Source organism: Crotalus tigris, unplaced genomic scaffold (assembly GCF_016545835.1).
Source record: "Crotalus tigris isolate CLP2741 ecotype Arizona unplaced genomic scaffold, ASM1654583v1 scf7180000020588.15403103151:6194809, whole genome shotgun sequence".
Classification (NCBI taxonomy): Eukaryota; Metazoa; Chordata; class Lepidosauria; order Squamata; family Viperidae; genus Crotalus; species Crotalus tigris.
In genome coordinates, this window is record NW_024098092.1 from 5836722 (window position 1) to 5862073 (window position 25352).

General features: G+C 54.0%; 1 protein-coding gene across 1 annotated transcript; it reads right to left on the reverse strand.

Annotated features, from left to right (window-relative positions):
* Nucleotides 1-730: 730 nt before the first annotated feature.
* PHC2 (polyhomeotic homolog 2) lies at nt 731-24675 on the reverse strand. Its single transcript, XM_039367396.1, has 15 exons — nt 22071-24675; nt 19472-19680; nt 17276-17434; nt 16596-16673; nt 16329-16499; nt 15905-15988; nt 15411-15723; nt 14898-15241; nt 14245-14368; nt 4570-4775; nt 4205-4334; nt 3446-3560; nt 3165-3306; nt 2429-2720; nt 731-1946 (listed from the first exon to the last, which is right to left on the reverse strand). Exons 2-15 carry the CDS (start codon nt 19634-19636, stop codon nt 1792-1794), a joined length of 2478 nt encoding a protein of 825 aa, XP_039223330.1. The 5' UTR covers nt 19637-19680; nt 22071-24675; the 3' UTR covers nt 731-1791.
* Between the last annotated feature and the right edge of the window lie 677 nt (nt 24676-25352).

Consider the following 25352-nt stretch of genomic DNA (forward strand, 5'->3'; position numbering starts at 1 on the left):
GAGAACATCCTTCCTCCCACTTTCTAAAACTCTCATGTTATGGGAAGAGCAGAGACTGTCCCTTGTTCCGGGCCATTGTTTGCATCGTTCCGAAAAATTTAAAAATATTATTACCAATATATGAGAAACGATCACTTTTTAAAAGTTGCTTTGTATTTCTTCTCTGTTGTGGAAAGCAAATAATAAAATGTCTTTTCAACCTTGGGCTGGACTTGGCATAGGGTCTTCCCTCCTTTTCGTGGGCAAAGCTAGGGGGCCGTTGGGCCTGCAACTCGGGGACCCTCCCCGCAAAGGCCGACGTCTACATTCACAGACAAAACGTTAAGCTACAAAAACCTTGAAGTGACCAAGAGGAGAGCAGGTTGTTACAGAAAGTGATGTCGGGTGGAGGAATCTGACACCTGCTAGATGGTGGATTCAGTTCCCATCATCCACAAACACCCAGAGCTGCTGAACTAGGGTCAGTTGCAGCAGCAGCCAATGGTACGTCCAGGTACCCACATCCTCCATGCCTTCACGGGAACCAAGTCATTTCAAATTCCGTAACAGAACTAAGAATGAGAAGGGCCTCCAAGAAACTACACCCAAATCTTCCCATGCAAAAAATTGAAATAATGACAAACCATCCAGCAGCTCCAGGTATTTCCATCTCCCCTTTTCCAAAAAGATGTTCCTGAAGGGTTGAATATTTTCAGCCTTCGAGGCATAGCAGAAGACCATTTTTAAGACATTTTTTTCCCAAAGATGTTTATTAAAAACCAGGAGATGGAAGAAACAGTAGAAAGTCCTTTTCTCGCAGCCCAGAAGGCTTTGGTGAGTGTCCAGCACACGGGAAAATGAGGCATTGCAAACTGGCGACCACAGAGGGATACAGCTCAGCTGCACTCCCGCTTGCCTCTCTTTCCGTCCCTGATTGCCCAAGGCGAACCCACCCACCCACTCCTGACACCCCTGAGGCCTGCCCCGTCTTCCAGAGAGAAAACCAGCCCCTCCTGCCCCTCCCTTGGTGGATTAATTTTTTTTCAAATGGGATGTGTGTGAACTGATACCTGCAACAAACTCAAAATGTTTCTTAAGGCAGCTGGGGAACTGGTCTCGGTCTGTGGAATCACAGATGTTTAGAAGGGGAGAGCCCAGGATAGCCCATGGTTGTGGCTCCAACCTGGCCACTCCCAATTTCAAACGGGGGGGGGGGCAAAAAAAAGGATGGACGGCGGAAAAGAAGGATGCATACCAACGAGGAGGGCAGCTTTGTCCAGGTGCTGTTTTGAGGTGGGCCCCAATGAGCCCGAAAGAGCTGCAGGGAGCTGGGTGGAGCCAGAGAGATGGGAAAGTGCACTATGTGGCACCAATATCACACACACACACACACACATACCTACTCAAAAGTTTAAGGCAACGGTCCTGTTTGGCTTTGAGGTTCCAAAGAGGCTTTTTCCAATGCAAAGGAGGTGGGCGGCTGGAGCCGTAGAGGGCCTGGTGGCCCCCTCCCTTCTCTGCCCAAAGAGTTCCACTTTCCTCCCCTCCTGGGGTTCTCCACAGGGAAGCTACGGACTACTATGTCGTCATCTTCATATGTACACGGCCCCATGGACCTGCCCTCAGGGCATCGGACCACCAAGACGGGGTCTGTCTCTTCTCCCCATCCCCTCCGTCAGTGGGGGCTCTTTGTGCTCAAGTTACCTGGTGAGAAAAGGGAGTGTTGGCCCCACGGCCGAATCCACCTGAGCTCTCCCCTCCCGTCCCCAAGCTGATCGTCCATCCATCACGGCCCAGCACCAGCCCCGGCTCCTAAGAGTCCTTCAACATGCAGATACGGGCATAAATCTTCAAGGCAGGCCCCAACTTGATGTTCATGGCGCTCATGAGGTGGTCCTCCTTCAGCAGCAGCAGCGCCTGGCCATCGATCTCCTGGGCGCGGAATTCATCAGCGATCTCCTGGCAGCCTGCAAGGGGGGTAAGCATATCCCATCAGCTCAAGAGACTCACTCCCCCTCCAGCAATTTCACAATCCCCTGGAAGTCCAGCAGCCCAACTTGGAGGACAGGCAGCTTTCCTGACGCAAAAGAGGTGACCAGGGTACGAAAGACTGATGTCCAGCCTTCGAGGGAGGCTAAATCACCACACGGATCTCAGGAAGGTTACTCCACTTCTATTTCGCAAGCCCGCCAGGATTTCTCTCCACTTCATCTTATACTAACAAAAACTTGGAAGACAACCAGAGTTTCTACTAAACCTAACAAAATTGAGACAGGGTTGGTTTGAGTTTGGGGCACTTGTTTAACTTCTGGTGTTCTCTAAAAGTCCTTGAACCACCCTTTCCCTGAGGGGAGGGGGCTTCTAACAGGCAATTAAGTGGCCCAACATGGTACAAGGGGTTCCACCTCTTGGGAGGCTGTTCAGGGACTTCGCTGAGGCAGACGCTTACCGGGTAGGGAGTGGATGAATTCGTAGACGTCCTCCACGTTCCACTTCGTGGGCTCGCTGCGCAGGAAGTGGCGTTCCATGCCCACCAGGTCCCGGAGGTGGACATCTGGCAGTTCCATGTCTCGCTCACCCTGGCGCCGGCGGGAGGCGGAGGAGCTGGCCGAGATAGGGGAAAGAGGCTCCTCGTAGCTGGAGTTGTCCGAGCAACGGCTGGAGTCCTCTTGTCCGCGGCCGAGCTGGAGAGAGCTGGGTATCGCCATGGGTGCTGAACTGGGTGGCAAGGAGGCCGGTGCCTACGGGCCCACACAGGATGCAACTCAGATTGGCAGAGTTGTCTTCCTACCCATTCTAGCTCAGAAGTACGGATAGCCCTCAACGTACCACCACAACTGAGCCCCAAATTTATGTTGTGAAGTGAGAAATTTGTTAGGTCAGTTTTGCTCCATTTTATGACTTTTCTTGCCACACTTGTTAAATTAGTAACATGGTTCTTAAGTGAATTAGTTGCCAGTGTCCAAATTTTGCTCATGTGACCATGGGGATGTAATGGTTATAAGTATGAGAAGTGGTCATAAATCACTTTTTTTCAGTGCTGTCGTAAGTCTACTTAGAAGACCGAACAGGACAGAACCATAATCTTTTCAATTTCTCTACTTCAGAATATATTCTGAATTTCTCTTTCTTCAGAAAAGACCCCGAAGCCCAAGGGCCTCAAATTTCCTGCCCACCAAGCTCACCGTCTTTTTGCTTTCTTTAGTGAGCGGGGGAAGGGCTCCCTTGCAGGGTCGGCGTCGACAGTGCGGAGGCGTGTTCGGTTTCTGGTGCTTGCTGCGGTCCGGATGGAAGAGTCCCACTCGCTTGGTGCAACCCACGTTATACCTGGGGGGGGAGGGGAGGGAGGAATTAATAGGGTGCTGCAAAGAAGGAAGACCAAGTCTCCCATCCGGATCCCATCCCATCTCGACCCTGTGTAGGGTTGAGCCCCGATCTCCCTTCGGTTTTGGGGGTTCGGAGGTACCTCTTTGCACACGCCATGGAACAGAAGCGCTTCGAACGCTTGAATTTGTACGCAAAATCGAGGCGGCCGCACAGCTCGCATTTCAACTTCGGGGGGGATGGCTCGTCTTTGGATTCTGCGGAAGAAGAGCAAAATATTTCAGTCAAGGCCAGAGGAAGTAGACCCCCTCCCTGGAGCAGTGGTGGGATTCAAATAGGTGAACAAGCGGTTCTCTGGGTGGATGCCGCTTCCGGAAGTCCGTTCTGGGCAGCCAAAAATTAGACACCGGTTCTGCCCAAGTGGTGCGAACCGGCTGGATCCCACCGCTGGCCCTGGAGGCTGCGCAAGGGGGCCAGTTTGCTACCAGTCACTCGGGAGGAAAGGAAGGAACAGAGAGAGACCCCAATGCTGGAGCACCCCCGTCCCCCAAATTTTAAAAGGTTTGAGGCAAATGACTGTCAACCCCCGAATTTATGCGCAATTGAAACCTCTGCAGAAATTGAACAAACTTGGGGGAAATGTAGGTGGGTGCAGAAACTTTGTAAAAAAAGTTTTTCTTCCCCTGCCTGACCCCTCCAAAGGCATCACCCCGTGTCCAGCCGAGAGGCATTCTGCACATGCTCAGAGTCTCTATACCCCCTTCCTTTCCCGGGATCGACCTCTTCCATCTCTGAGTCGGTAAAAAAGAGATTTTTCTTCTCCTGCCTGACCTTCCCCTCCCCAAGCCCTCCAAAGACATCGGAGAGGCATTCTGCACGTGCTCAGAGTCCCCAGACCCACCTTGCAAGTAAGGGTCTTCCATCTCGGAGTCGGTGGTGGTGGTGGTCTCTTGCAGCGGGGGCTTCTCTGCCAGAACCGCCTGCGCATACTTCTTTTTCAAGTTCCCCACCAGCAGCGAGGAGCGGCCCACCTGCCCAGGGAAGAACAGAGTATTTGCCCACCCCCCAAAAGGATCTGGGGCCGCGCAAGACTTGGGGGTCAAGGAAGAGGCTGAACGCTTTGCATTCCGCAGCCAAGGAAGGAATGGAGCACCACCCTCAAAATGCAGCCCCCCCACGACCCCCCAGGCGCTCCCCCCATCTAATTTTCCCTAGCTCCCCCCCCAAAATTTCAGCTGGGAGGGGGGGGGAGAGAGAGAGACATACCGGGAACGGTTCGGCCCCTTCCTGGATCACAAACCCCTCGATCAGATGAGTCAAGATTTGGGGCTTCACGACCGCTTGGGGGGGCAGCTTGTTCTCCCCGTTTTGGGGCACGGCGCTGGGAACGGTGGAGGCAGCACTGCCGTTTCCTGATGTCATGCCGGGGCTGCTGGGGTCTGGGGGCGTGCGAACGCTGCCGGGGGTCGCCTCTGCCGGGGGAGAGCGAGGAGGGGCCGGCGTGATGCAGAGTTCGGAGACAAAGGCAGAGGCCCCTGGCGCAAGAGCCGCCCGGCCCCTCCCGCCTGGCCCTGATTACCATACAGCTGACTACCCCCCACCCCCCCACCCCTCGCCAGAGACCCACGCTGGACAGCCCCTCACTCCAGAGGCCAGAGGAGCTGAGATACACAAGAAGCACAACCTGGACTATGAGAGTCCTTGGCACTCCCTGAGCTAATAGCTCAGGGCTAATTGCTACTAGCGTTAGCTGGCTAGTAAACTAGCTAGTAAAGTAGGATCAGTAACACTGATGATGTTACCTAGTTTGGGTCATAAATGCCTGCAAAAAAACCACCCAGCTCAGAGAGCACGCAGGACCCCAGAATTATTACAGGATTTTTGGATATTATGGGGATGGTTATTTCTGGATAAGGGGGGGCTTTGTGACAAACAAACTAGTGAGGACTAGAAACATCAGGAGGCTGTGGAAAGGACCCAAAGCACAGACAAATAGGCTTGTTGCTTCCCACCTGAATGGCTAGATGTATACCCTCTTCTGACGGCTGACTTGCATTAACTAAATGCTTTTACAAAAGCAAACGAACAGAAAACCAGGGAATGTGCTCAATAATAGCTAAATAATAAATGAAATCAACTCATCGAACAGACTAAAGACATTCAGAGGGAGACAGAAAGAGCTTTGGAAGATCTACTGTATATGCAGCTTCCGTTGTGTTCCTTGTTTACAAAACTGTATTTGGGGGGAGGGCAATGTTTACAAATACTTGTTTGTCTTTTATCTCTTATCTCTTCCTCTCTTTCTATCCAAAAACAATGCCTATAACCCAAATTATCCAGCACTAACTCCAGGCCGATTGGCAAAGAACGAAGAATTCTTGGGCTTGCAAAGCATGATAAAAGCAATGAAACCACCCAGGTTTCTGGACCTCATGATGTCTGAAGCAGGGTGTTTATACGGGCAGAAAGTGCCGTTTGTAAACAAGACAAATTCGGCCAAGTCCTGGGGGGGAAAAAAAAAGGCTTTTTGCTGTGAAGGAATCCCGATCGTATCCACAAGGACTTGTGTAAAAATGAGGAATTGGACCTCACATGGCTACGATGCTCTGCATGCACATAATTTTCTGCTCAAAAGGACCCAGATTTGCAAACAAGAAAAAGAAGCATTTTTTTCTTTCTTCTTATGTTGCAAAAAGTAGAGTCCAGACCCGTTCCAAGCTGTTTAACAGAAAAAAAATTGCCTCGATGTGACATGTGCAACTCTTTGCACGCCAAGTCGCCTGGCGACACACGCAGGAGAGGGCCGCCCGCCCGCCCGCCTTTGCAATGCCCTGGAGACGCAGCACTCCCAGCTCGCCCGCCTCCCCATCACAGCAACGCAGGCAACCCTCACAAACAGAAGCCAGCAGGCACACTTTGCAAGGCATGCTGGGAGCAGCTTTGATCAACAAAGGACGCCCAGCTGCCCTCCTTGCCGCAAAGGAGCTTCGCCAGTTGGCCTTCCGCCTGCTTAGATTCCCAAAAGAAGAGCGAGAACGGCAGGATCGCCAAGGACGGAGCCCGGTGCCTCTCTTGATGAGTCTCTGTTCTTGTTCTTGCTTCCTGGCAATCTGGAGGACACCCCAAAGTCCATCTCAGACAGAAGCCAATTATTATCTGTGTTGCACCCCCAAAGTAAACCTCCCTGGTGGGATCGGTTCGTCCCGTGCTTGAACAGGGGACTGGACTAGAAGACCTCTAAGGTCCCTTCCAACTCGCTTATTGTTTTTTTCTGTTTAATTATTATATTTATTTCATTTGTATTCTGCTTTTATTGTTTTGTATAAACACGGGTAGTCCTCAACTTACAAAAGTTCATCTTCACAGCACTGAAAAAAAGGGACTTAGGACGGTTTTTCACACTTAGACTGTTGCAGCATCCTGATCAAAATTCAGACGCTTGGTAACTGATTTATATTTATGACGGTCGCAGTTGATGGTCATGGGGTCACCAGGTACAAAATCCCCACTTAACCACCAAATATCTCTCAAATATCTCTAAATAAATAAAACAGTTGCAGGGACTGGGAACCTTGCAAGTCCCTCTGAAATGCACAGCATTTGAAAACCGATCCTTAAAAGCCAGTTTTAAGCAGACAGAAGTTATTCCAAGAATTCAGATGCCTGCAAAATTCACATAAATCTTATCCAAGGTTTTCAGCGAAGGTTTGTTATTGCACAAAAAAGGAACAAGGTTGGTTTCCAACTCAGAGGAGTCCAGAAAAAAACCCCAAATGTTCTGACTTACGCTTGGGGAAGCCGCCACCACCAGCTGGTGGATAAATTCCCACACCAGGCTAAACTGGTTGAGCCGTGATTTGTTCATCAAACCACAAAGAGTCACGAAGCCCCCCCCCCTTGCAAACCACAAGGGCAGAGTTCACACAATTCCACTTGGCTCCCGAAGTTTCTTTGAGTCCGGAACGGGAGGCTGTGTCTGCAAAACCAGAATCAAGGTTTTGGATCAGGGCTAGATTAACTACGGTTCCATAAAGGCAGTTCAGTCTAGCAACATTGGGTGGGGGGGGTTGGACTAGAAGACCTCCGAGGTCCCTTCCCACTTGGTTTTTCCGTTCTTCTGTTTCTGTTCTCCAAAAAACGGAAGCGTCACCAGGGCACATGCGCAGGGGAAGGAAGCTGTGGCATGGAAGCCCTGACAGGGAGGGCGGGCCACCGAATCAAACAAACACAAAGAGAACGAACCCCACCCACCCAGCTGTGAGTCTGGAATTATTGTGGTTTTCTGTTCTCACCCTTGGGATTTGAGGAGCTGGCTTTGCTACCCCACTTGCACACCCTGCTGCTCCCTCAGTGCAAATCCACACAGGCTGGGCTCTGACCCCCTCCCACAGCCCTCCAGATGAGGGTGGAGGAGACACACACACACACACACACACACACACACACACACACACACCCTGCAAGCGTGGCCATAATCCAATCAGACCCAGCCTGCCTCCTCTGAGACGCCATCTGGACTCACAATGAAAATTCAAGCTAGCTTGCAAAGCAACGGAAACCCATTGCCCATCACGCCCACCCCCACTGGGAATTCCTAGCCATGTGGTGCTCCCACCGGAAGGACAAGGACGGGAAAGCCAGCCCCCCCCCCCAGAGAAGCGGAGAGGGTCCACGCTGCATCTCCGCAGGAGTCACCGTTCTCCCATTGCATTTATTTATTTAGTATTTGTTTATTTGCCACCTCTCTCCTCTCAAAATGAATCTGGGCGGCTAGTTGAAGGCCTTGTCAGAGGCTACGACTGCCAAATCAAATGGGGGGGTCTCTTATGAGAGAAGAGGAATTCATCCCCCCCACCCTTAACGTTACTGGGGACATTCAACCAATTCTCTCATTGTAATCTCTTAGAAGGTAAAATAGTAGGGATGGAAAGGATAGAAGAGAATAGAGCTGGAAGGGACCTCAGAGGTCTTCTAGTCCAGCCCCCCCACTCAAACGGGGAAACCCCCTACCATTTCTGACAAATGGCTGTCCAGTCTCTTCTTAAAATCCTTCCGTGATGGAGCACGCACAGCTTCTGGAGGGAAGCCCTTCTGCCGGTTAACTGTTGTCTACTTTAAGTTTCTCCTTAATTCCGGAACAGACTTCAAAAGTGATTCCAAGATCAGGGAAGGGAAGGGAAGGGAGGGGAACGACTATGACATCTGCTAAGCGACGGAAGAAAGGTTTACAGTCATAAAAAGCAGCCTTTGTGTCCTTCCCATCCTCGGCCACACGCCACTTCCTGGAAACAAGAGTCCTTCCGACACACACACCGACACACACACCGAAAATATTTCATGAATCAGACTCAACCTTCGTCCAGGAAGGCCAAGCAGACCTCAGCCAGGGGGAGGGCAGGAAGGATGAGCCAGCTGCCCCTCCCTCTCGGCCCAGCTAGCTTCCTAATAGGTGACACAAAAGCCACTTTATCTTCACATTCTTTGGGAGATAAGTTGTTGAGGGCTGCACAAGGGGGGGGGGGGGAACACACTCCATTTGGCACCAGAAAAAAAAAATCTGTCCCCTCCCCTCACAGTGGCTTCTCCCAGGAACCAGTTTATGGGAAAGTCTGGAAACCAAAGGGGGGGGGAGAGGTGCTCCATAGCTGGGGAGGGGCTCACTTGAGCAGGAAGGGAGAGATTCCCCCCCCCCAGGCCTCTAGGGTGGACTGCGGGGAGAGTGCCCCCAACCCAGTAGCGCTGCGTTTCTCAACTGGAGCCACCTTAAAGCATGTGGACGTCAACTCCCCCAGCCAGAATATGAAGACTTCAACTCCCAGAATTCCCCAGAGAGCATGTGTGGACTTCAATTCCCATAATCCCCTGGCCAGCGTGAGGTTCAAAAAAACAACACTGAAAAAGTTTGCAGAAGAAACTCAAAACAATCCCACGGGGTTTAAGAGGAGTAAACAAACTTGCAAATTCCTGTAATCGACCATAAACAACATTTCTAAAATCCTGAATCTGTGAAATTTCTCAAGGTGGCCTACCTCAAAGGGCTGGCAGAGAGGTTGTGTTAAAATGAGACCATTCAGGTCAGCGATCCAGTTACAGTCAACAAACCGACAAGGACACCATCTGTTAGGTTGGTTTGCAAGTCCTGGCTAATGTCAACAAGAGGGTGTTTTGATAACCCAGGTTAGGCCTTGGGGGCTGTGTGAAGGGTTAGGCAAACCAGGGGAAAGATTTACAGACAATACAGCTGGGGGGGAAGGACCGCAACTGGCTACCACCCAAACTATCCATCCCCAAGGCACTCCCAGCCCAAGAGAGCGCTCGAGAAAAGCACGATGGGAGATGCAGTCCCCAAACATTAGAAGGATTCCAGGGCCAAGATGCTCCCCATCTAAAAGGGGATCCTGAGCACAGAAGCCATTTCAAACTATGTCGCACCCCTCACCCCTTTCTTGCCTCGACAAGATAACACAAACTGCATCCGGGATGGGAGCGATAGTCCAAATCCCGGCCCAAGAACTGCCGTTTCTCTGTTAACTCTCACACGCATTTCTAACTCTCTTCCTCCAGGGAGGCGTTTCGTAACCGGGCGCTCCCCGCGTAACTCGGGACCTCAGACCCAGAAGAGGGCAGGCTGGCTGGCTGGCAGGCAAGCATGGGCGCTGTAGTCCCAAAGGAGCCGGTCCCCCAAGCCAGGTTAAGTGAGCGGGTTCCCACGCGGGGCAGAGAACCTGATCGGGACTCCGGGAGGCCCGCAGACCCCCCCCAGTCTCCCCCGGGGTAGAAGGCGCGGAAAGGGGGGGGTCCGCGGGAGCCTCCCCCAAAAGGGCACCCAGAGAGGCGAGGTGAAGCCCCCCCGCGCCCAAGATCGGTGCCTGGGTAGGCTACCCCTGGATAGGGGGGCTCCACGGCAGGAGGAGACGGGCGACCCCCCTCCCCGAGGACAGAGACCCCCCCGCCGCCCCGCAGGCGCCCCCTCCCCGCCCGGGAGCCGCTCACCTGCCTCACCTGCCTGGCTCACCTGCAGAAGCCCATCCGCGCTCCGATCGGGGCCCGGGAGGGGGAGCAGCCGCCGCCCGCAGCCCCGCAGGCGCGGTGGGGCGTCCCGGGCGGCGGGGCGAGGCGAGGCGAGGCGGCGGGGCCGGGGCTCGGAGCCGGGGCGGCGGCGCGAACAATGCCGCCCGCCGTGCCGAGGAAGGCGAAGCCGGACGGGGAGGCGCCGGGCCGAGCCCCCCCGCCCCCTTCCCCCCGCCCCCACGGCGCTCATTGGCCGCGCCTCGCCTCGCCCCCCCCCCACGCCCGGCCCCCTCGCCTCCCAGCGCCGCCTAGAGGGTCGCCCCGGGACCCCCTTTGCCCTCCCCCCGCCGCCCGTCCCGGTTGCAGCCTCACGTTGCGGAGGCTGGGAGAGAAAGCGGCTCGGAAGGGGCCCTGGAGGTCGTCTAGTCCAGCCCGCTCCTGCCGGAGACTTGCGGGAGGGGGGAAACGGCTCCCAGGGGTCATCGGGCTGCTCTGTCCCCCGCACGGGGGTCCCAGTTAGAGGAAGAGGCTGGACGGGAGGTGGAGGTCTTCCAGGGCGGGGTCCTTGGGGCTCTTGCAGACCTTCCCTGGCCCAACTGGGGAAAGTCGTCAGTGGAGGCGATGCACTGAGGGTGTTGCCTAGTTGGGTCAGGAAACGTCTACTAACATTCTCCTTTGTTGGTGGGTCTTCCGGTCCGGCCCCCTGCCCGAGCAAGAGACCCTAGACTAGACCGTTCCTGATGGGAAATTAGGGGGAAATCCCCTCGCAGGCCCCTCACCCTCCCTCTCTTAGGGGTCTCAATTAGAACACAGAACAACAGAGTTGGAAGGCACTCAGAGGTCTTCTAGTCCATCCCCCTGCTCCAGCAGGAGACCCTAGACCGTGTTCACTTTTGTGCAGAAATAATAAAAGGGAAACTCTCACCTATCTGAAAAACTTCCTTCTCCAATCGCCTGGGATTCTCGTGGCAAGGTGGGCTGCCCCCAAAGGACGGCAAGACCCCTCCCCAAGTGCCAGGGCTGGACTCATGGCCTAGGGCGGGCGGGCTGGTGGCTCCAGCCCAGACAAAAACAAGGGTTTTTTTTACATTTTAGATACTTTTGGGAAAGCCGGCAGAAGGACCGTCCGTTACGTTCCCCTTTGTCCCCTTCGCTGGGCTTAATCTGATTAAGGCTGCTCCTCGCCTTCTGCACTACACGCCATAAGGCAGATGCTGGGCTTTTTATCTGCATGCACAAACACACACACACACACACACATTTGGGTGGCTTTTTTTTTCCTGCACGGCAACAAAAGCCAAGTTAAATTCTGGAGGGTCTGTAACCCACCCACCCATTTGAACCAGGTGGAATCAGAGGGAGGGTGGGGGGGCAGGGTTTTTTTTCAGACCTCCCCCAAAGAGGCCCTGATTTTCAGACCCCCTCCCCAAAAAACTTTCCAAATTGTAGTCCCTGCCCTCCCCCTCCAAATGACGCCCATCCCACATCAGGACTACGAACCCCAACATTCCCAGCTAACCCAGCAAGAGGGGGCTGGAATCTCCTTTGTTTTAGACTCAGCAGCCAACGTTTAGGGGGTCAAAGGTCACCCTCTGCCTTCAAACAAGGGGGGAGCTGCTCAAATACGTCCCCCCCCCTCCAGTGGACCAGGACAAAGGGCTGGGCTGGGAAAGCAAACAAAAAAGGAGAACCCTAAATAATACTTATATTTATTCTAGTTCCCGGTTTTATTTTTCCTTCTCCCCCCCCCCCAATTTGGAAGTGGGTTTATTTGACTTTTTCTTTCTCTCTGTATGTGCAGTTAAATCTTTGCAAAAATCGGAGAAGAAGGGGACACAGAACTAAATTTAAATGAAACTAAATTTAAGTTTTAACTAAAGTGCAGAAGGGACGAATTTTAAGTGTTAGACTTGCAGGTTGCTTAAGGGGACCAGAAGCTGGATCCTCCCCACACTGTGGCCGGCTCTTGCCCCACGGAATCGACGTGGGGCAGAGAAAGGAGCTTCTGAGGCTACCAATAACAGAATGACAGAAGAACTGAGTTGGAAGGGACCCTGGAGGTCTTCTAGTCCAACCCCCTGCTCAAGCAGCGTCCCAGAGTCATGCAATCACTTTACAAATCGTGGTCGTAAGCCGAGGACTGCTGTATGGGAAGAAATCGCACTCAAGGCCCAACTGGCATCTTGAAATCCGAAGGCGGAGGGAGGGCTGTATTTTCATCTTGTGGCCTCCAAACCTGGTGGCCACGGGTGCAAATTCAGCCTCCTGCTTCCAAGCAAGTGTGTTTCGTGAAAAAACCCCTAACTTGATTTGTTGCAAATGCGACTGGTTGGAGGGCTGGGGGGGGGGGAATGGGGTCTTTGACGCTTTTTCCAGATGTCTTTTCCTGTTTCCACCCAAACAGCAGCTGGAGGCGAGGGAAGGAGGGGGGAATGAAATGGGAGTTTGCAGGAGAGAAAGACAGCTGCTGGGACGGGGGGGGGGCAGGCGTGCCGCTGTGTGCCACCCCCAATTCCCTGCTTCTCAGCAGGACCCTCCCCTCCCTTGCATTTTGCACAAAGGCCTGTGGCTCCGCAAGTGGTATTGTTGAACCTGGTGAGGGGGGGATGCAGATTATCTAGCCCCCCCAGAGAATGCAGATGTGATGTCAACCCTCCTGAGGGGGGGCAACGCTGAAGTTTCGCTCCATTTAACTTGAGTGAAGGGGGGCTGGAAGCCGGGTCAGGGATCCAGCTGTGGGGTGACCCAGATAGGACAGCCCTATTGTCTCTGGGACAGCCGCCCCCCTCCCCCAAAATGGCTGGAGAGCAGACAAAAGGTAGCCGCTTCCACGCTTCCCAGCCCCCTCCCCACCCACAGACCGAGAAGGGGTAGCTCCCACAGCTCGGAGGAGAAAGGAAGCTGCAGAAAGAACGACAAAGGGGACCCCGTTTTTTCTTGGGGGGGCTGGAGCATCTCAAGGAGCCCCATTCTGCTTTTTCACAGTTGCTAGGACCCCCTCCTCCCTGTCAACGGCCCCTTTATTTCACCCCTTCGAACGGTCACTAAACAAATGGCTGTAAGTCAAGGACACTCCCCCCCCGTGCAGATAGTCCTCGGCTTTACGACCACAACTGAGCCCAAAATAGAGAGTTTTATAAGTCCCTCCCAACTCATAATCTTTGCCTCTGGGCAGCGTGTATTAAAAAATAAGGAACCCAAAGAGAAAGAAAGGAAGGAAGGAAGGAAATTACAGGCAGGCCTGGACATATGACAACTCATTTAGTGACCATTTAAAGTCACAACAGCCCTGAAAAAGGTTACTTGGGACCGGCATTCCCACTTAACAACTGTCGCAGCATCCCCGCGGTCATGGGAGCGAAATCTGAGTCCTTGGCGACTGCCGTGGAATTGAGTAGCATAATAACAGAATTGGAAGGGACCCTGGAGCTCTTCTAGTCCAACCCCACACTCAAGCAGTGTTCTGGGGTCACGTGATCACACTTGGCAACCTTCCGACTAGCAAAGTCAGTGGGGGAAGACAGATTCGCTTAACAACCACGTGATTCGCTTAACAACCATAGCAAGAAAGATCATAACATGGGACAAACTCATTTAACAACTGGCTTGCTTGGAATGGAACTTGTGGGTGTCCATTGTGGACTGCCTGAAGAGAACCACAATGACACACAAGCATGGAATCCGGCGAGGTGTGTCTCACTTCCAACGCACACACACAGCGTGTGGTGTGCTCGTGTTGGGTTAATCAAGTCCTCCCCATTTAGCCCAGGCCATCAGAGCCCATAATCCTTGTCCAAGTCTCCTCAGAGCCAAGGGTGCTGGCTTCTGCAGGTAGACTGCCCTGAATGGGGAGGCTCCTCCGAGTGATCCCCAATTAAGTTACTTTTTCCAGATTCCCGGGAAAAGAAGGAGCGCCTGGGCATTTCCTACCGTGTGGCGGGGGTCCGGTACCCTCGGAAGCCGGTGCTTTGGGAGGGGATGATGGAGACAGGCAGGCAGCCTCAGGGGAGAGAAGAGCCGGGACGGGGTCTTTCCGGGGACCCTCCATGGGCAGCTGCAGAAAGGAGAAGGAAGCGGAGACAAGCATCAGAAGAGAGAGTCCGAAAACACAAAGAAATCTTGCTGGACTGACAGAAGAGGATCTCTGTAGCTAGGGGCTGAACCATGGGGTCTGAGGAGGAGGAGGAGGATTGTGGGGTCCTGGGCACTCTCTGAGCTGCGTGGTTTTCCTGCAGACGTCTCCTGACCCAGCTAGGTGGCATCACCAGGTTAGCCAGGACTGATCTTATCTAGTTTGACCACAAAACATCTCCAAGGAAACCCCCACCCAGCCCAGAGAGCACCCAGGACCCCCCAGTTCAACCCCAGCTACAAACACCAATGACCCAGAGCAGGTTAGGTTTCCCTCACCGGAGAAGCATGGGGCAGCCATCCATCCTTCTGGAGCAGGGGTTGGATTGGATGACCTTAAGGGGCCCTTCTAACTCTAGATTCCAAGCAAGAAACTCCCTGGAAGTCAAGGGCAGACACACACACACACACACACCCTAGAGCTTATGCCCCTCCACCCTGCCCATACCCACCGTCCCAACGGGCGGCTGCAGCTGGAGGATGACCGCGGAGGTGTGCTGGAACTTGTGCTGAGTTGTGTGGTTCGGACACCCGGCGGGACGTCGGTCTGTCCGCTGCAGCCCCAGGGCAGGAGGGCCGGGGGGCCGTGGCGACGTCTGGCTGGAGTTCGGCTTGTGCTGGGGGGGAGACCGACAGGCTGGCAGGGGGGCCGGGGGGGCGCTGGGGCCGGGGGCGTTGAAGGCCGGCAGGTGGGGGGGGTTGGGCTGGAGCTGCTGCTGGATCACAAACTGGTGTGGGAGGGGCTTGGGCTGAGTCTGCTGCTGCGGTTGCGACTGAGTCTGGGCTGGGGGGTAGGCTGGAAAAAAAATCAGAAAAAAAGAGGGGGGAGACCATCACTTCCCCATCAGGAGTGCCCGAAGGAGAGAGAGGGAGGGAGGGAGGGCCTTGAACCCCAAGGAGACCCCTCCCCTGGTCCTTTCACCGCCCGGCCTCCCTGTGGCCCTGCCACTTCCGGGCGCCCTCACCTGGGGCAATCGGGGGGTGGGTGGGGGCGGGGGGGGCCGTCCGGCTGGGGCCGCTGCCTCGTCCGTCCAAGGGGGCCGCTGTCCCGCCGCTGCCGCCTGCCCCGCCCCCTTCGCCCTTCCTCAGGTGCTCGGGAAGCAGCTCAGCCCCGCCTTCCTTGGCGCCCTTCAGCTGGGCAGCTGGGCTGGCCGGGCAGGAATGGCCACCGTGGTTATTGGGGGCGGGCTTGATAGCCAAGGGGGGCTGCTGCTGGCTGGCAGTGGAGCCGAGCACCTGGCTGACCGCTTGCTGCGTCCGGAGGGCCGGATTCTGCACCTGAACACAAAGAGGCTCTCGGGGTCAGGAGGAGCGTCCGGCTACAAAGAGTGGGGCAAAACCCACTTAACAACGGTCTTGCTTAGCGGAGGAAACTTTGGGCTAGAGGAGGCATCAAAAGGACGGCTCCCTAGGCAGGTCTCCGCCTGGCCCCCGCTCCCCGGCCCCCTCCCCTTCTTACCTGGGGTGCGGAGGTGGTGGGGGGCTGCATGCCGTTGCTGGTCCCCTCGGGTTGGACGGTGGCGACGGTGGGGGTGAAGATGAGCTGGGGGGACAAAGGAACAGCACGGCCTAGGCTCCTAGCTACTTGCATTAAACTTGTCTGCTGGGCCTGAAAATCACAGCAAATGGATTCCCCCGTTGCTCAGCCCGGCCAGCCAAGCCCAGCAGAACACAGACCCACAGCCTTGGAAGGGACCTTGGAGGTCTTCTAGTCCAACCCCCGGCTCAAGCAGGAGGCCCTGGACCATTCTGGACAAAGGGCTGTCCGGTCTCTTCTTGGAAACCTCCAGTGACGGAGCACCCACAACCTCTGGTGGCCAGCCGTTCCACTGATTAATTGATCTGGGATTATCGATAAGCGAATAACAGAGTTGATCTCTTACCATCTGCGCCCGGAGATACATTTGCGCCTGGCTCGCACTCAAGGTCGGATTGCTGGTGTTGCCCAAAAGGACGGCTTGCTGGGCGATGCCCGAGGCGGTGGCGGCCGCAGAATTCGCACTCTGCGCCCGGTTGATGAGCTGGGCCGCTGCAGGGGAGGTGGCCAAGTTGATCTGGACCGAGAGATGACCGTGTCAGTGAGCCCAGCCGCATCTTAAGGAAAGGGGGGTACTCCCACCGGAGGGAAACTGAGGCAGACTCTGTCTTACCGTGGGCTGCTGAGGGGGGTTCTGGGTGGCCCCGTTGGAAGCGGAGGAGACGCCCTGCCGATTGGCTGCCATGCTTGCCTGCAAAAGGGGAGAGGGGGGAACCACAACGACATTAAAGTAGCATTCCTGCAAATCTATTAAATCTGATTAAAATTTATTGAATAAATAACGAAAACGAAACTCAATCAATTTTGGCTGAGCCGATACAGTTAGTCCTTGACTCACAACTGGTTCATTTACTGACCGTTCAACATTATGGCATTGAAAAAAGTCGTCATAAGTAATCAAAATTCAGACGCTTGGCAACTGATTCGTATTTATGACGGTCGCAGCATCCCGGGGGGAGGGGTTGTCACGTGACCCCCTTTGCCGACCTTCTGACAAGTCCACGTTGCTAACTGAACCACTGCAGGGGATTGGCTTAATAAGCTCGTTAAATGAGGCAAAACTCAAACGGCCTGCTTAGCAACGGAAGTTCCGCTGTGGTCGTAAAAATCGAGGACTACCTGCAGGGTTGAAGTACCTGTCCCAAAATGAGCATCCCTGCCCCTTTCCAACTTGGGCTGGTGCCCCAAGAAGAAGGCAAATCTTTCCTGGAGGGCTCCCCCCCCCGCCCCACAGATTTAGTCCCTGCCTTTTTCGGTGGTCTCTCCCACCCCCCAACCCCCGGAGCGACAGACCTGTTGGATGGCGGCCAGGCTCTGCAGCTGGCTGCTCCCCAGGTGTTGCTGCTGGAGCGCTGCCGTCTGCAGCATCAGGTGCTGCTGCTGGGCGGCGTACATCTGCTGCAAGTATTGTGCGGCTGTGTTGGGTTGCCGGTGCAAAGCCTGCTGGATCACCTGGCCGGGAAGCAAAAAAATAAGTTAGCAAACCCAGGAAGAGACGGTGGGCCACAGAGGCCCCCCTGCCCCCGCCCCCGGCACGGAAAGGGGCCTGCAAGGGCTTGTTCAAGACTCCGAAATTCTCACTGGTATTCCAAAAAGTAAGGAAGTGACACACATGTTCTTCGCCGTTCCACACGCCATTTGCACGCCTGACCTAAAACCCCTTGCAATTCTTCCACGGTGACTTACAACTCACAGCCCATTCGAAGTCACAATGGCGCTGAAAAAGGGACTTAGGACCAGTGCTTTTTTTGCATATATATTAAAAAAGGTGCCGGAACTCATACACGTCATACAACCCGTCTTGCCTACCCTACAAGGTTCCATCCAGAAAAGGTGCCGGGACTCCGTTCTGGGCATTCTATGACAAAAAAAGCCCTGCTTAGGACTAAATTGTAAACTGCGGTTTGCAAACCACAGCAGTGGCAGCTTTCTCCTTCTCCAGCACCCCAAACTTTGTGTTTTGCAAAGATGCTTACAAAAAAAACCTCAGAGAAAGTTGAGGTGTGTTCAACTGCACAACGCTTTGGAAATCTTGGTGTTTTGTAAATAGGCTTGCAAAAAAAAATCAAACTCCCAGGAATCGTAAGAGAAAAGCGGATTTTGAAAGGGTCGGTACCTAAATATCTTACGGCTTCCTCGCCCCCCTCTCCGTAAGTGGGGGGGAGGGAGAGGAGGGGGTCAGATCAAAGGTTAACCAGCCTCAATGAGGGTCTTAATGCTTTGACCTTGTAGGGGATTTGCAAGGGGTCCTGGGGGGGCTATCAAAAGGGGTCATCAATCACCTCCCTGACATGCTCACATGCGCCAGGGGATCAAAAAACGAATCCTTGATGCTCGGTGGGCAACGCTACTTAAACAATGTTTGTGTATTTTGTTTCCACAGTGGCACTCAGATTTTTTGAGGGGACACAATACCAATCTCTTCATTGGCAGGAAACGCTCCTGTTTTAAATTTGATTCCCCCCCCCCAAACCAATAAGGCTTAAATGATTTGGGGAAGGAAAAACCCACAGGATAGAACAGACAGGCAATCCTTGACTCACAACCGTTTGTCGTTTAGTGACCGTTCAAAGTCACAACGGCACTGAAAAAGGGGACTTTGCAACGTTCTTCACACATACAACCGAACACGAACCCAAATTAAACCGAAACCTGGATGGGGAATCCATGCAAGCTCTGGGGATCATCCCGAGGGACCAGCTGAGCCCCCCCCCCAGGATGAAAAGCATCCTCCAAAAGAGGTTCACAAACATCGCAACCTGACAACGCCATTCCCATGCTGCAGAGAGAAACCGAGAGTGTACCCACGCCTTCCCGGTTCTTTCTGACCAGGAAGCCCGTTCGGAATGGGATCTGGTGCTGAGCAGAGAGGCAGACTCCCCTCCAAGGTCGGCGTGAAGGCCATAAGATCATCCGGGCTGCTTCTTAATTAATTAACGTTATTTAATTACTTCTGCGTGGTTCATTAGCCCGTGTTTGTCAGATGGATGCACACCAGGCCACGGAGGGCCACTAGAGGGCGATATTTACCAAGCAACTCCAGATGAGACTTGGTATCACAGCACCCTGGAAGGGACCGTAGAGATCCTCTAGTCTAGCCCCACCAGAGAGTCGCAATCTAACTTTGATTCAAATGCCTCCAAGGTCAGGAAATGCTTCCCAGCAAAATCACCCACTTTCGGCCCTTTCCTTCTTTTCTGCCCCATTGATCGCTCCCAAAAAACAAATCTAGGTTAGTTGCGGGAGGGGGCGACGCGTAATGCCCTCCACCACCCCCTTTTTCCATGGGGGAGGGGCGCAAAGGAAGGACCTGGTAGAGGGAATCCCCCCATATCATATCAGAAGGTTGAGGAGTATGCAAGAACTTCATTTTAGGAAGTTGCCAAATTGGAACTCAAAGGTCATCTAGTCTAACCCGTTGTGAAGGCGATTGGTTTCATTCCAGAAATCTGGGGCTCCCAGTCACAGGCCTGGCTGCTCTCCCCTCACCTGGACGGTCTGGCGGTCGGGGATCCCGCTGTACACGGAGATGGGGGGGCCCGTCTGGCGCCCACCAGTGCTGCTGCTGTTGCTGGGGGCCGTGGTGGTGGTGCTGGTGTTCGTGGCCCCCGGGTTGCTGAGCGGCGGCGGAGTCTGGATCTGTTCATTCTCCATGATGGACCGTGCAGGGTCCCCGGGGAATGACGGCCAAGCAGATCCTGCAGGAAAGGAAAAAAGGCTTCATTCCCAAGTTCGAATCTCGCCTGCCTGACATACAACAGCCACCTTGTGGATGCTGCCTGGAAAGGAATCCCCACTTAAGACCCACAGCATTTGCAGGTTTAAATCCTTCCCATCTAAGTGATGCTCAGTCCACAATGAACACACACACACACACACACACACACACACGTGCCTTGATTTGGAAAATCACAACCTGACAATCTCCACAATGGCGAGGCTGTTGCTTCCACAGAAACCTTGAGGACTAGAAACTTGCCCAGTCCAATTAGATCAATAATTTTAGATAAACCAGAAAGCAACTCCACCCCATCCAGAAAACAGCAGAGTATAACACAGATCCCCCATCCCCATTGCTATAAGGACAATTATGGAAAAGAGGGTGGGGAGGTCTCACCCCCTGCTCCCCAACCCCCCAGCACTTGTTTGCCCCTTACCTTCAGGACCCTGCCATTTTCAGGAATTTTGGCATTTGCAGAAGGCGGGTGTAGTTGAGGGGGGGGCAAGACCCCCCTGGCAGTACCCCTCAATCTTGCACCCCTCACAGGGAGCTCTAGGGCATCCTGCACCCCCCATTGAACCCCGTCCCTCCAGGCAGATTCCAGCAGCCACACACGGACGCCCCCCCCCCCAGGGATGCTTGTGAGGCGATGCTGCAGAGGCTCTGCACAGCCAGTTTTGGGGAGGGGGTCTGTCTCAGGGGCTCATCCCCCCCACCCCCAAGCCTTTGTTCCACTCAGTCCCAGCCGGCATTAGATACTGGGAAGAAAGACGGGCGACGGGTGGGAACTAATTTCCTGATGATTATGGCATTTCCTAGCAACAGCCAATCAGGGCCGGCCCCTCTTTGCCTGCTGTATTTCATGCAAATAAGTTTTGGAGGGGTCTTCTCTCCCCCCACCCCTGTTTTTTAATCATGCCGGTCAGCCAAGCGGCATCACCAGCATTATTGCGAGAGACCAAGACGGGGATTTGCATGCCAGGGAATTCACGCCAGGGGGGCATGGATGGGGGATGCGGCAAAGGGGGCAGCAGGACCCCCACCCGCCAAAACTCCTTGGCAGACAGGGCGCCCCCTTTAAAAGCCCTCCCCACAGCAAAAATGGGCACCTTCGGAGATCAATTAACAGAATAACAACAGAATATAATAATAACAGAATAACGGAAGAGCAGAACAACAGTACAAAAGAATGATAGAATAACGGAATGATAGAATGACAGAATAAGAGAATAGCAGAAAAACAGAATGACAGAATAAGAGAACAGCAGAACAGCAGAATGAGAGAATGTTAGAATAGCAGAATAGAAGAATAACAGAACAATAGAATAAAATAGCACAGTAACAGAAAGACATAACAATAGCAGAATAGTAGAACGACAGAATAAGGGAATAGCAGAATAGTAGAACGACAGAATAAGGGAATAGCAGAATAACAGAACGACAGAATATCAGAATGACAAAATAATTGAATAGCAGAACAATAGGACGGCAGAGCAACAGAATAGCAGAGTAAAAGAATAGCAGAACAACAGAATGAGAGAATAACATAATAGCAGAATGACAGAACGACAGAACAACAGAGTTGGAAGGGACCTTAGAGGTCTCATAGTCCAACCCCCTGCCCCGGCAAAAGACCCTAGACCATTTCAGACCAATTCCCAGCCATGGCACCCATCCACTCCCCACCCCAGTTTTGCAGAAATAAATACCCACCTAGCAAGGTCTCTGGAGAGCCTGCAGATTCCTCAAAGTTTTGGGGGCGGTTCTGGGAACCCCGAGACGGGTTTCATCCCCCCCTCAGCTCTCCCCTCACAGTGGGACACGCGGAGAGGATGCCCACCCGGGTAAAAGCAGGGGGGCTGCATTAATTCAGACCACTGGAATAAGGAAACATTAACCCCCCACCCACCCCACCATAGCCTATTTATCTCCCCTAATTGTTTCATTTTTATGGCTGGCGTCGCCTGGAATGGCTTCCATTAACTGGCCACTCGGCCTGCGCCGCCAAATCTTCCCATATTGATTGTCGTGGGGAGTTGCTGGTTTCCAGCGGGTTCATTAGCATACCAATTAGCCATTTCAGGGAAGATAAAAGGGGGGGGACACACCCCAGACATAAACGGATGTGGGTTCAGGAGAGCTTTCCATGGAAGCTCCATCATCCCATCCTAAGACATCTCTGCAAAAGGGGGCACCCCGGATACTCACCTCATTGGAGAATTGAGCTGGTGGGGTGGAGAGGCATAGGACACACACACACCACACACACACACACACACACACATACGCGCGCGCGCACGCGCGCGCGCGGAAGCCCCCTTTTCTTTAAAACGAAAAAGGCCAGATACGAACAAGAGGAAGTTGTACCTGACGGCTGAGATATGGCTAGTCCTAAATTCCGTCCCTAAGCCAGGCAGCTGTTAAGTGGGTCATCCCTGCGCCCGATTTGACAACATTTTTGCCCATGGTTGTTAAGAGAGACGTTAAGGTCGCCAGTGGCCATCCCGTGAGCCTGGGACGCTGCAACTGCTGATTTTGGGCCTCTGGTTGTAAATTTTGCAAAAACACGTTTAATCTCGGACGGCCAGCCTCTTCCCCAGACAGGCTCAGCCAGCTGCTATTGCAATTTAATGATGATTAAACATCGGGGAAATTGATCGTAGTTCCCTGATCCAAGCCAGATGCTGCGTCTCTGCCTTTGTTTACATCATGAGAACATGGAGGGAGATGCTGAACATAAATATATATGTATTTATATATATAAATATATATACATATTTATACCCCAAACCTTTCCTCTTCAGCGACAAAGAGGTCAGGCGTAGCATAAGATCTCCAGTCACAAAGATGTTAGCATTAGATTGCGTAAGGAAAATTAAAATTAATCCAGCTCTATTCTGATTGATTGATTGAAATGGTCTAGGGTCTCCGGCTTGGGCAGGGGGTTGGACTAGAGGACCTCTGAGGTCCCTTCCAGCTCTATTCTGATTGACTGAAATGGGTCTCTGGCTTCCGGACTAGAGGACCCCTTTGCATTTGCACTCCAGTGGCAAAGAGCTCCCCCCCCAAGAGACCCAAATATTTATAAAGGCCTTGCTAATTCACAGCCCTGTTTTTCCCGCAGTCCCCAAAGTGGGTGCTGGGACGTCCGCGCACCGGTCTTCTAGGCGCCACGGCGTTCTTTGTTGTGGTCCCTCGGTGCACAGTAATTAGCTTCCCATAAAGGGGGGGGGGAAGCATTTGGAAAAAATTAAAAATTCTCTCCCCTCCCAGTTCTAAATCTTATCTCTGTTTCATTTAATCCCACGTGTCACTGCAAGCTTAGTCTTTGTATCTATTTCTCTCGTGTAAATTTTGGGTTTGCTATTTGTTTGTTTTTATTTTTTTACTTGCAGTTTTCTTGTTTTCTGATGTTTGGTTCAAAGCCAATCTTTCTAGCACAGAGGTGTCCAATTTTGTCAGCTTTAAGATTTGTGCACTTCAGCTCCCAGGATTCCCTGGCGATAACACGTTCCTTTTGGTCTGTATCCCCATTGCATGCCTGCTTACTCTTTTATGCTCCCTTCCTCTGCAATCTCTCCGCTCCAGGAAGTGGGAGAAAAATAAACAGGCATGACTGACTGGGGAATTCTGGGAGCCGAAGTCCACAAGTTCTAAAGTTGCCAAGATTGGACACCCCAGTCTAATATTTCATGACGACAGCAGCCTATGAATCCCACAGTCCCCCAACTGGATAAGAAGCCTGGGATATGTAGTCCCAATCCCTCCGGAGGGCCCTGACAATCAAGGGGGGCTTGGATGCAGTTGGGGATGGTGAGGCTTAGAGCAAGTAGCTGGCCGAACACACACACACACACACACAAGAACTTTGAAAGAGGGGCTTTCCAGTCCATTGGCCTGTGCCTCATTTTGAAACAAATACACAACACACAAGCTAGGGCAAATTCTCGGTTTCTGCTTAGCCACAAACCTACACATACACATATGGGTTTCAGGAGATGGCATAAGGAGGGGGCCTCTCTGGTAAAGAACAAATGGGGATGCACCGTTCAGCCAGGGGCAGGACAGGGATCCCCATTGGTTGCATATTCATCAGCGGAACTCCTTGCCACAAGACATGTCATGCAGGAAAGGCAACAGAAAAACGCAGAAGAGTGACACCTCTCTGACACCCTTCAGGAACTTTGAGACAACAGCCCTCCTCATTCCCTGCTGCTGGGAACTCTGGGTATTGTAGTTGGAGACCTCTAAAAAGAGGGTTCAAGATTCTCTCCTGGTTTTGCAGAGCTGGAGGGAGCTGTGGACAGCTCCTGGGCTTAGGAAGGCAGGATGAATTCTCCAGGGTCAGTCAGTGTCTACCCCCAAATGCCAGTGGTCAGGTGGCAAAAGTCGGTGGGCATCTGTTAATCTGCAGCTCCTTAGATCTCCAAAGCAGCCTCTTTTGGGGGTGGGGGTCAGTCCCCCTTCCAGACTCTCCCACTGCACAAGGCCACAAAATCTGGGGCTGGAGATTTGGGGACCTCCCCAGGGGCCACTCACCCCCCTCCAAATCTCCTCCTCCACCGATTGCTAGGACTGTCTTTTATGGAGAGCCTCCCGGTTCAAGAGCAGTCTTCCTTTGCGAGGGGAGGCCCCTATTCCTTTCCCCCAGTTGCTGCTCATCGGCTACTCTGGCCAGCCCCCGCCTTCTGGACCTCAACTCCCATCATCCTCCCCCCACTAGGGACGGAAGCCAATCGGGGAGGGGGTCGCGCCCCCTTCCGCTCGTGCAACCCACCGCCCCTCGGCGGAGCGCTGCCAAAACCGGCTCGGTCGAAGGAGGGGGAGGTTCCTCGGCCAGGGCAGAGATGGGGACCCCTCTCCCATTATCCCTTCCAGCAGACAGCCGCGGCCGATGGGAATCGGAGTCCCCGCCAGGGAAGAAGCGGGAATCTATGCCCGGCTAAGAGCGGAAGGGCGGCCGGCCAGATGTGCCACGACCCCGAGGAGCGGACGATGCAGCTGGCAGTCCCGTCCGGACGCCTCTAGGGGGGCGAGGGGCGCCTCTGGCTAATGACCCCCCCCCCGCCGCCTGCCTTGGCCGTGCCAGGCCCGGAGCAGCAACCCGGCAGACCCCGCAGACCCCGCCGGGCCGCCCCAGCCCAGGTGATGGCGCGGCCCTCCTCCCCCGGGCGCCCTGCCGGGGCTTACCTGCCCTGCCGGTGCCCGCGCAGCGGCCAGCCAGCCCGGCCAGCCGGAGGCGCCGCAGCCCGACCCCCGCCGCAAAGCGGAGCAATGCCCGGGCTCATTCCAGCGGCCGTCACGTGCGCGCCCCCGCCAATGGCAGCCGCCCGCCTTCCCCCCCCCCGTCCTGGGACTCACTGGGGAGGGAGGCGTGGAGGAGGAGGGGAGAAAATGCCAGGCATGACCCAGGCGGTTGCCATAGCAACCAAAGAAGGGGGGGTCCCCGCCTGCATCGCATCCTCTGGCTGGAGAGTCCGGGACCTAATCGAGAACGGAAAGGGGGGGGGCGCGGCAGATCGGGGCGCAAATGCAGGGGGAGCCCGCAGAAATGCAGAAGGAGGCGCGGGGGGGGGAGACCGGGCTGAGCGGGCGCCAGATGTGGGGGTGCGGCTGGACGGCAAGGCAGGTATGATGGAGGGGGAAGGG